At 57.8% G+C, this 11,089-nt stretch overlaps 1 protein-coding gene and 1 long non-coding RNA gene across 2 annotated transcripts; one reads left to right on the top strand and one right to left on the bottom strand.

Annotated features, from left to right (window-relative positions):
• Positions 1-1,544: 1,544 nt before the first annotated feature.
• On the top strand, positions 1,545-2,487 carry LOC134169950 (uncharacterized). Its single transcript, XR_009967080.1, has 2 exons — positions 1,545-1,898; positions 2,043-2,487. It is a non-coding gene; the product is annotated as an uncharacterized LOC134169950 (long non-coding RNA).
• A 4,598-nt stretch (positions 2,488-7,085) lies between these two features.
• Positions 7,086-10,566, bottom strand: RIT1 (Ras like without CAAX 1). The gene is made up of 5 exons (XM_062630875.1): positions 10,434-10,566; positions 10,134-10,190; positions 9,279-9,352; positions 8,483-8,674; positions 7,086-7,504 (listed from the first exon to the last, which is right to left on the bottom strand). Exons 1-5 carry the CDS (start codon positions 10,528-10,530, stop codon positions 7,274-7,276), a joined length of 651 nt encoding a protein of 216 aa, XP_062486859.1. The 5' UTR covers positions 10,531-10,566; the 3' UTR covers positions 7,086-7,273.
• Between the last annotated feature and the right edge of the window lie 523 nt (positions 10,567-11,089).

Genomic DNA, 11,089 nt, shown 5'->3' with positions numbered 1-11,089 from the left:
GTTGTGTTTGTGCCGAACTGTCTTTGCTGGTATTCACCGAGATTGGCCTGTCTTTAGTAGGCTTCTCCCAGAGTTTAACCTCGAGTTTCTTGTCCGTTTGCCTGCCCATTGGTTCTTGCAGTTCTGTTCTTTGCTGGCTCGGGAGCACCAACCACAGTTCCATGTAAAGGTGGCTCGGAATTCTGCACTGCGTAAAGGGAAGCCGCAGGGAAATGGCCCTTTCCTTCGGGAGCAAAGTTCTCTTGTCAGGCCCTGGAACCCTTGCCACTGCCACGTACTTGATGTGGGGCTCTGAGATTTCCATCTACAATTCACAGCCCACCAAAGGCATCACTTTGGGTGGTCTGAGGGCCCTTTCCAACCCAGCCCATTCCGTGAAGGGCCCGAGAACACAAAGTGATGAGTGATGGGTCAGGGACCTCCTGCTGATCCTTGTGAACGTTAAAGGTGGGATCCCTCAGCTCAGTTCTGTTGCAGTGCAGCTGAGAGGAAAAGGGGTGTGCGGGAAAGGAGCACAAAGCTTCCTTCGGTGCAGTTTGCATCAGAGATGATGTGGAGCCAGCTCCCAAGGGAGGTAGCCCAGGGCAGAGCCTGGCTCAAGGCACTTGTTCAGTTGTGAACGACTCAGACTTCCCATAGGTTTCCATGACCTCGGGGGTGTGAAGACCTGGAGCCCTCGGGCTCTTGACCCTGCCTGCTCAGGAGTTCCTCAGGCTCCACAAGTCCCATTGGAGCTGGTGTCAAAGACACCAAGCAGCAGCATCCTGGCCAAGTCGCTTCGCTTGGCTTCCGAGCCCGCTGGAGCCAGGCAAGGCGCAGGGGTGGTGACTGCCAGCAGGTCCTTGGCTGGAGCAGAACCAGAGCCAGGCTGGATCCAGCAATGGGATCTGAAGCAGAAGGGAGCTCGCAAAGGGGCTTTCGGTGGCCTTCAGTTGCTTCCATACTGGATCCTGTCGGTGACGTTTGGAGCTCGTTGCACTGCTCACAGGCCTTGGCTCCTGATGTTCAGAGCCCTGTTGGGAAATGATCCTTCCCCTTCCTCCTAATGAAGGTGGAACGATGGAGCGGGCCACAAAAGCAGCAGGGGGGCCCAGGCAGCACGCTGGGAGCTGGCAGTACTTTGGCATCTCTTCCTTCCTTCTGGAAAGCCGGATCTTCTCTCCCCTTGGAACTTGCTTCCAGGCAGAGTCTCTGCAGCAGCAGGCGCTGCCCTGAGGCTGCGGCTCCCTGTGCATGGGCAGAGGGGGCTTCATTCCTGCCGGATTGGATCCCACCCAGGGATTCCTGCCCGGGCTTGGAGGTTTTGTCTTCAATGCTTCTCGAGCTCACGCTGTCGGAGGGCTCCGAGCGCAGCCGGGGCTCCCATGGACCCGGGGCCGCTCTAGCTCCCTCCTAGCTTTTGCACTAAGCGATGGCCTTGCTGCAGGGTAGCGACGGTCAGGACTTCCTTGGAACGCTCTTCCCGGCGCCGCTCCCGCCGTCGGGATGAGGAGGCCCCGGCACCGCCGGGACGCTCCCTCCATCCCCTCCGGAGCGTGCTGCAGCCCCAGGGATCTCCTCGAGATGCCCGGAGCTGCAAAGGAAAAGCGGAACTTGGTGGCAAGGAAACGTGCTCAGGGTGAAGAGGCGCAGGCTCTCGGGCAGGCAGGAGCAGCCCCGGCCCCTCTGCAACAGGAGGAAACCGAAGAGGTGCAGATCTCTCTGTTTTGAAAGCCTCGTGTAGACAGGAAGCGACAGGAACTCGCTGTACATCCCCCGCTGTGGTTGGTCTTTACCTTCTCGTGTCTCCTCGTGGCAAATTAACCTGGAAAATGACAACTTTGTGTGAAAAAAAAAGAAAAATAAAAGGAGAAAAAAACAACCTATCTGGGCATGTGTGAAAGTGCATCATGGGTGAGGTGGTCTGTGAGTGAGCTGCTCCATGAGTGAGCTGCTCCGTGAGTGAGGGGCTCCGTGAGTGAGGGGCTCCGTGAGTGAGGGGCTCCGTGAGTGAGGGGCTCCGTGAGTGAGGGGCTCCGTGAGTGAGCTGGTCCATGTGTGAGCTGATCCATGTGTGAGCTGGTCCATGCCATGAGCTGATCCATGTGTGAGCTGATCCATGCCATGAGCTGGTCCATGTGTGAGCTGATCCATGTGTGAGCTGATCCATGCCATGAGCTGGTCCATGTGTGAGCTGATCCATGTGTGAGCTGGTCCATGTGTGAGCTGGTCCATGTGTGAGCTGGTCCATGCCATGAACTGATCCATGCCTTGAGTTGATCCATGCCTTGAGCTGATCCATGCCATGAGCTGCTCCATGTGCGAGCTGCTCCATGTGTGAGCTGATCCATGCCTTGAGTTGATCCACGCCATGAGCTGCTCCATGCCTTGAGCTGATCCATTCCTTGAGCTGCTCCATGCCTTGAGCTGCTCCATGCTGTAACACAAGCTTGCCTCTTGGATTTGTTATCGCACACAGAGCATGCAAATAAAGCTGGAATCACTTTAGCTGCTGCCTGTGCCCTGACTGATGTAGGCAACGTGGACGGGATGAGAGCTGGAAGGGCCCAAGGCCAGGTTGGACACAGGGGCTTGGAGCACCCTGCTCCCGTGGAAGGGTTCCCTGCCTGGGGCAGGGGTTGGGACTGGAGGAGCTTTCAGGTCCCTTCATCCCAACCCATTCCATGGTTCTATGAATGTCAGCACTGGTTCCACAGGTGGGAGTTTCTGCTCTGACAATTCCCAGGCCAAGAGCTGAAGGACCAGGACACAACCCCAGCAAATGAGGCCTCACACCGATACTGAAGGGTTGGCGCATCCAAACCCTCTCCGTGACCTCACAGCATTCCCATTTGCCGTGATGTGGCAGGAATGGGTGAAAAAGAGGAGCTGGGATGAGCGGGATCCAACAATGGGAAGCGAGAGGCATCCCTGGAGCCTGGCAGTGGGGATGCTCCGGGCAGGAGGCTCCAGCCTCTCGCGAGCAGGGATCTGGCTCCCGTCACTTGTTCCCTGCAGCTCCCGGCACAGAACAACATCGCCGGGCACGAAGCCACGGCTTCGGTAATGCCGGATCCCGCAGAGCCGAGAGCCGTCTCCCAGCAACCCCGAGCCCAGCGCTCCCTTCCCCGGCAGCTCCCATGCGCTGGGGGGGGTTCGGTGTCGCTTTGGGTGGCTCAAAAGGAGCCTCAGGTCCAAGCTTAAGGAACCAGAGAGGTCCAAGGCCGAGCTTTAGGGAGCGATGCCTCGCACCCCCAGGAGAGGGGATGTGGTTCGGCTCCAGCACATCCCCATCGCGGCGCTGCCAGGATGCTGAGCCCACCGGAGCAGCAGAAGGCCTCGAGGTCCTGCAGGCTCTGATGCACCAGCCCCGTGCTCGCGTTCAGAGCCGGTGCCCGGCGATGCCCACGGTTGTCAGAGCCCCCTCAAGGCCTGGTTTGTACTCACTGGGCAGGACGGGGAAGGAAATCCCTCCTCTGGGCTCTAACCAAGGCCCCTCAGGTTCCTCCCTGCAGCTGCAACAGCAAGGAAGGGATTTGCATGAGAAAAAGGCAAACAGGGAAGCAAAGAGAAAGGGGCTGAAGGGAGGAGCAGGTCTGGGCAGAGCACGGGGGCTGCTCCCTTCCCACCTCCCGCAGGACCTTTAAGCCCCTTTCCAACACAATTGGGTCTCTCCTCCTCCTGCGCCTCACCCAGTTCCCTTGGGAGCCGCCGCGTTGCCAGGGCAATGGGATGCACGGGAACAGCAGCCGCCTCCTGGCTCCATCCTCCTGCCAGGCAGCTGTAGGGAGCCCTGAGGTCCCCCCGAGCCTTTCCTTCACACTAAACCCCCACCCCCCGGTCCCTCAGCTGCACCAGCTCCTGCTCGGAGCCAGACACGGACTTCCCAGCACAATTCCCAAGCACAACATGAGCTTTTCCCTCGTCAGCGCTCCGAGGCTGAGCAGCTCCAATCCATCCCACTGGGCCCCCGAGAGGAAACATCAGCTGCAAGGGTTTGTATTCCACATGCTATATAGTGTCAAATAAACCAGGAATTCTGTGTACTCCAAATGCTATATTGTGTCAAATGAACCAGGAATTCTGTGCATTCCAAATGCTATATTGTGTCAAATGAACCAGGAATTCTGTGCATTCCAAATGCTATATTGTGTCAAATGAACCAGGAATTCTGTGCATTCCAAATGCTATATTGTGACAAATCAACCAGAAATTATGTGTATTCCAAATGATAGACTGTGTCAAATAAACCAGGAATTGTGTGCATTCCAAATGCTATATTGTATCAAATGAACCAGGAATTGTGTGCATTCCAAATGCTATATTGTGTCAAATAAACCAGGAATTCTGTGCATTCCAAATGCTATATTGTGTCAAATGAACCAGGAATTCCGTGTATTCCAAATGCTATATTGTGTCAAATGAACCAGGAATTCCGTGTACAAATTCACAGCTGTCAAAACTAAACCCCTTTTGAGTAACCCTGTGTAAAAGCAAAGCGCTCACTGCTCCTCCCGTGGAGCGACTGCACCCAGCAGGCTCCCACCGGCACCCGTGAACGCTTCCCTTGCACTGAAGGCATCCCAAGGGGCACAGACATTGGTTACTGAACGGAGGAGAGGGGCCTGAAGAGCTTCCAGGGCTGCCCACGGGTGCCCTATAGGCACAGCCCAACCCTGACTGCAGGGCCTGAGCCACACTTTGTGTTATCAAGAAGCAGAGGGAGAACGTGGCAGCAGCAGCAGGCCCTGCTCTGCCTCTCCCTTGACAGCAGCAGCTTTGCTGTTGCCTCCTCCTCGAAGCCTTTTGGCTGAGTTACAAAGAGCCTTTAACCCACGAGGGACTGAGGAGGAGGGATCTGGGTCCTCAAGTAGCGACTACTGAGAGGATGCACACAACTGGACACCGGGGCTGACGTCCCAAGTTCTCACCAATGGGAATCATCCTCAGCCCTTCCAAACGCGGGACTGGAACCAGCAGAGAGACACTGGCAAAGAGAAACAAGATCCAATGGAACGGCTCAGCTCAGAGCCATGCAACCCTCCTCCAAATGCCCTCCCTGAGGCTGGGCTTGCTTTGCAATCCCACCCCGAGAAGAGGCACGGAACTTGCAGTCACACCTCGAGCAATAAGGACTTCAGCAAGAAAAGCAGCTGAGGTTCAGGCATTTGCTCTCCTTGCTCCTTGTGCTAATGCTGTTACAGAGGAGGTTTCAGGTCTGGCTGCACCCTCACAGGCAGCACGCTCAGACTGATGTTAGAGTTGGCTTCGGAACAAGATTAACAGCGACTGGCACAGATGACCAGAGAATGATGGAAGCTCTCCTACACTCAGCCCACAAAGCTCTTTCCCTCTGAAACAGAAAGATTCCAGGCACTTTGCTCTCCAGGAAACCTGGTTTAGCCACATCTCAGTTACCCAGCTATGGTTTGTGCTGTTATTAAACCCAAGGGGAGCACCAGACATCGTGTCTCTGCTGGATTTAACTCCACAGCTGACATGGGTGTCAGTCAGCTCCAAAGCACAGAACGAGTCTATGTATGGAGAGTGTCAGCAGCACTTTAACCAGATCCTTCTTTACTGAGTGTAAGAAAGCCTGTCCCTGTGCCACCTGCACACGGAAGGTCAGGATGTGACCCTTCAGGGACTGTCACTGCGCCCAACTGATCCCTTCCTTCCACTGCACCCAGCTGATCCCTTCCTTCCACTGCGCCCGGCTGATCCCTTCCTTCCACTGCGCCCGGCTGATCCCTTCCTTCCACTGCGCCCGGCTGATCCCTTCCTTCCACTGCGCCCGGCTGATCCCTTCCTTCCACTGCGCCCGGCTGATCCCTTCCTTCCACTGCGCCCGGCTGATCCCTTCCTTCCACTGCGCCCGGCTGATCCCTTCCTTCCACTGCGCCCGGCTGATCCCTTCCTTCCACTGCGCCCGGCTGATCCCTTCCTTCCACTGCGCCCGGCTGATCCCTTCCTTCCACTGCGCCCGGCTGATCCCTTCCTTCCACTGCGCCCGGCTGATCCCTTCCTTCCACTGCGCCCACCTGATCCCTTCCTTCCACTGCGCCCAGCTGATCCCTTCCTTCCACTGCGCCCAGCTGATCCCTTCCTTCCACTGCGCCCAGCTGGTCCCTTCCTTCCACTGCGCCCGGCTGATCCCTTCCTTCCACTGCGCCCAGCTGATCCCTTCCTTCCACTGCGCCCAGCTGATCCCTTCCTTCCACTGCGCCCAGCTGATCCCTTCCTTCCACTGCGCCCAGCTGATCCCTTCCTTCCACTGCATCAGCAATTCCACTTTTAAGACTGCACTGGAAGCATCTTACCAGCATTGGGGGTGTTAATTTTAGGCCCAGATTCCTCAGGATCAGGCATTTTGTCTACAAAGGAGTTATCACAGGAAATGATCTGGAATTGCTACGTTGGAGGCTTCTACTTCCCAAAGCTCCTGGCTCCTTTAGGACAGGAACATGAACCAGAGTGGAAATAAATAAGCCAACCCCCCCCACAGCTATGGCTTTCAACAAGCAAGTCAGAGAACCCAAAGCTGTGGCTCCTGCAGCATCGTGACATGACACATGCTGTGGCACCCAGTAAATGCTGGGGACAGCACGAAACTGTTCCCTCTCCACGCCTGTTGCCAAGTTACAGCTGCCATAGGAACCAGGATTTGCTGCTTCTGACTTGGTTTGAAGCCCACCTCCACCTCCGCTAGGAACTCACCACTTCCACACTGGTGCTGGAAGGAAATCAGTGACATGAGAACACCAGAACTCCAGCACAGCTCCTGGCAGTGGTACCCAAGGCTGCTGGCCACGACGAACACGGTGTAAACTACTCCTCACCACGACCTCAACAAGCCCCCCCGTGGGATGTGGGTCACTGCTCCCGAGAGCAGCAACATCTGCTTGTGCAAACCACGAGAACAGAAGCTTCATGAAGGTAAGGTGGGGAGAACTTCAGCAATATCCTAACACAATTCAGCTGCCAGCACGCCGCGAAGAGAGACGTTCCCAAGTGCAGGGCCACAGACCTGCAGCATCCGTAACCAACCTACAAGCAACAGTTGCTGGATCCAGTCCACAACCGACAACAAACAACGGGACAGCTGCTACTGGTCTGAAGTGGAATGTCCGAAATGAAGGGAGCATCAGTCTAAACAAGGACTGGTAAAAGTCAGGTCTTCCCTCACAGAAGTCCGTTCAGGTTTAAGACACCACCAAAACGTTGTCACTAAACTGCTTTGGTTACAAACGGCTGTTCCCAGGTTTTGTTCTATGGGCAGAGGAATCCTCTCTGTTCAAGTGACTGAATCCTTCTTCCTTCGAAAGGGGGACTTGAGCCTTTTCCACACGCTGCTTTTGGGTTTGGATTTCTTCTCCATGGCCATCACTGCTTCCTTCTCCTTCCTGCGGATCTCCCGCACCAGGGCATGGAACACGTCGTCGATGTAGTAGCGGAACGCGGCCGACGTCTCAAAGAAGGGGCAGTTGAACTCTCGAGCTAAAGATGAGCCTTCTTCTTTAGAGACCTGCAATAGAAACCCCACCCGTCAGGAAAGGCAAAACCAGAAGCATGGAATCAAAGGGGTCGGGAAAGAGCTTTCAGCTCATCCAGGCCAACCCTTACCCCAGCACGGCCCAGGCCACCACTGCCCCACGGCACTGAGGCCTTGTCTCCACAGTGTGTGAACACTTGCAGGGCCGGTGACTGCAGCCCTGCCCTGGGCAGCCTGGTCCAATGGGGCAGGAATTGTTCCTCAGCTCCACCTAAACCTGCCCTGGTGCAGCTTGAGGCCGTTTCCTCGTGTCCCATCCCTTGTTCCCTGGGAGCAGAGCCCAGCCCCTCCTGGCTCCATCCTCCTGTCAGGCACTTGGAAGGAGCGATCAGGTCCCCCCTGAGCCTTCTCTTCTCCATCTGAACCCCCCAGGTCCCTCAGCCGTTCCCCATCACTTGTGCTCCAGGCCCTGCTCCAGCTCCATTGCCCTCCTATGGCCCTGCTCCAGCACCTCAAGGTCTCTCTTGCAGTGAGGGCCCAGAGCTGAACACAGGATTCAAGGTGCAGCCTCACCACAATCCCTGCCCTGGCGCTGCCGCCACGCTGGTGCTGGTACCAGGTTTACTCCTCTTGTTCTGCCTGCTCTGGAGCTGCACATGCAGCTTCCCTGCCCCACGACAGCTCAGGGCCACAGCTTCCTACGTCTTTCTCTGAAAACCTGTTTTTCTTTCACTTTCACTCCTCACTTCTGCAGCAACGCAGCCAACTGCAAGGAACCCTCTGCACATTCATGAACAACAAAGCCACTTTGCAAAGTGGAGACGAGAAGCTGCAGGGAGACCTCAGAGCAGCTTCCAGTGTCCGAAGGGGGCTACAAGGATGCTGGAGAGGGGCCTTCCCCAGGGGCTGTGGGGACAGGACAAGGGGTGATGGGTTCAGAGGGAGCCCTTTGCCTTCCTGCGCTTCCCACCAGGAGGAGCCTGCAGGCCGGGCCTGGTGGGGGCCGTTTACCTGCCGCAGCTGCGTGAGGTCGGACTTGTTGCCCACCAGCACCACGGGGGTGTCGTCGGTGCGGCGCACGCGGTAGATGAGCTGCTTGAACTCGCGCACCTCGTGGAAGCTGCGCCGGTCCGTGATGGAGTAGCAGATGATGAAGCCCTCCCCAGCCCTCATGTACTGGTCCCTCATGGCCGTGAACTCTGCCTGCAAAGAGATGAGGACGCTGCAGCTGCACCAGCGCTTTCTGAGCTGCTCACCATGGACCCCACGTGCACAGCAGCAGTGTGAGCACTGTCAGCTGGGGGAGAGGCCCTGGCACAGAGAAGCTGTGGCTGCCCCATCCCTGGCAGTGTTCAAGGCCAGGTTGGACACAGGGGCTTGGAGCACCCTGCTCCGGTGGAAGGGGTCTGGGTTGGAACTGGATGAGCTTTAAGGTTCCTTCCAACCCACACCATTCTATGATTCTTCCAACCCACACCATTCTAATGTTCCATTACTGCAGGACAAGGCAGCACATGCTGGGATTAACACCAAGTGTCCTCGCTAGACATCACCCCAACACACCATTTATCACCAGGACCTATTGCTTGTTGATCATGAACAGAACGCTGCAGCAGAGAAAGCACTGCCTGGAAGCAGAGCACCCTCCTGAGGTGCCTAAATACAGACAGTGTGATACAGATGCTGTGAGCAACACAAGGCTTAGGAAAGCTCAAAAAGCAAAGACATGGATACTGCTCCAGGGTTGCTGTCTCCATGCCTGACCATTAGACACTTAACATCCTCCTAATGTTCTTTATTGCCATACCTGTCCTGCTGTGTCCAGGATATCCAGATTGGCAGGTTCGTCATCAATGCGTATCCGTATCTTATAAGCATCCTCTGTGAATCCACAGCACAAGGGAAAGAACAAGGTTGGCCACAAGTGCAACACTCAGGGGCTCTCAGGTCTCAAAGTTTAACACCGAACGATGGGATTTAAGGTCCTCCTGCACGCTTGCTGAAGTCCCAGCGCTGGCCCTGCTCTTTCAGACTCCGCTCCACAACCTCCCTTCAGTTCACAGCACAGAGGAAGGGCCTTGCCCTTCTCCCAAAGGCAGAACACACCCGGAATGTGAGGAAGAGCTGCCCCCCCCCCAGCTGCTGCTCCCTTGGAAGCTGATGAATGAACGCTGTGTTCCTCCGAGGCCGCTGCTGTTCCCACTCTCCCTTTGCCCTGGTGGAAGAGGTTCCTTTGGGATGCTGCAGAGGTCCTGCAGTGGCAGAGGAAGCTGTCGGGTGCTTCCCCCCCTCTCAGTCTCTAAACCACAGGACACAACTGGGGCTGACAGGCTCCTAGCAGGGAGCTGCTCCCCGCCATGGGGAGTGGGTTTACAGGCAGCTCGCACTGACCCCCGCGGGTTTCCAGCCCTTTCCTGCCAACACAGACAGCGAATGGCCTGACTCTATGGGAAAGGGAAAGCAGTGAGGAGCTAAACCTCAGCCTGGGTCTGTGCCGGGCCCCCCAGCAGCCTCAGGACTCCTCATAGCTTTAAGTGAGAAACCCAAAAGACTTTGGTCCTCAACTTCACAGCCCAAAGCACAGCTCGCTTTCAACCGAGTGCTTGCAAGCAAGGGCCCCCCCAAGAGCTTCACCTGGAGGGCACAGAGAGCCTTTCCTTACCGATGGTGGGATCGTGGTCCTCCGGGAAGCGGTGGCTGATGAACTGCATGGTCATGGCTACAAACGAAAGCCAGAGGCGCAATGGCACGGGCTGGGCAGCACCCGCGGCCCCAGCATCCAGCCCTTACCGGGCCTCAGCCCGCTCCTCCCCCGGCAGCGGAACCAGAGCCCCGCTGGCTGCAAGCCGAGAGACGCCGGGCACCGGAGCGCGATGGCTCCGTCCCGTCCCGTCCCCCCGCCCCGAGCATCCGGACACGGCCGTCAGGAGCCATCCTCCCGCGGGCCCCGCCGCGCACGCACCGCTCTTGCCGACACCACCGGCGCCCAGCATCACCAGCTTGTACTCGCGGGACTGCCCCGGCGCGGCGCCGCCGCCCGGCCGCGCTCCGGGCTCCATCTCCTCAGCGTCGCGGCGGAGAGAACGATCGCGAACGGCGGCCGCTGGCCCCGCGGCTCTCCTCAGCCTCCGCCGGCTCCTCCACCTCAGGCGGCGGCGGCGGCACCAAAATGGCGGCGGCTCCTTCACCGCCAGAGCCGCGCCGAGGGGCGGCGCTGGACGGCGGCCCGGAGGGGTCAGCGCAAGCGCGCTGGCGCCGCCGCTCCCTTCGCGTTCTGCCCCCCGGAGGGACCCGCACCCCAGCGAGCGGCCAGACCCGGGCTCTTTGCACTTTTAATGGCCACAAAAGGGGGGTCCGGGTATTTACAGCACGGGGGGGAGGCCGGGGGTGTCCAAGCGCGGCCCCCGGGGCACGGCAGCACCGCGCAGCCCCGGTTCAAGGCCGTTTGTCCCGTTCCAGACGCCGAGCATCACCTCGCCACGGCCCTTCCCCATCCGAGAGCTCTGCACCGCCACGCAAACGCCTGTTCCAGTTCATGTCCAGCCCCAGGCCAAGAGCTTGGGCCCGGGGTCAAGGCAGGAGGGGTCCTGGACGGTGCCCACCGTGAGCCACAAGGGG

Source organism: Pezoporus occidentalis, unplaced genomic scaffold (genome assembly GCF_034315485.1).
Source record: "Pezoporus occidentalis ecotype Australia unplaced genomic scaffold, CSIRO_AGI_Poc_V1 ctg360, whole genome shotgun sequence".
Classification (NCBI taxonomy): Eukaryota; Metazoa; Chordata; class Aves; order Psittaciformes; family Psittacidae; genus Pezoporus; species Pezoporus occidentalis.
The sequence above is the reverse complement of the archived record's forward strand: the minus strand, read 5'-3'. Positions and strand labels throughout refer to the sequence as shown.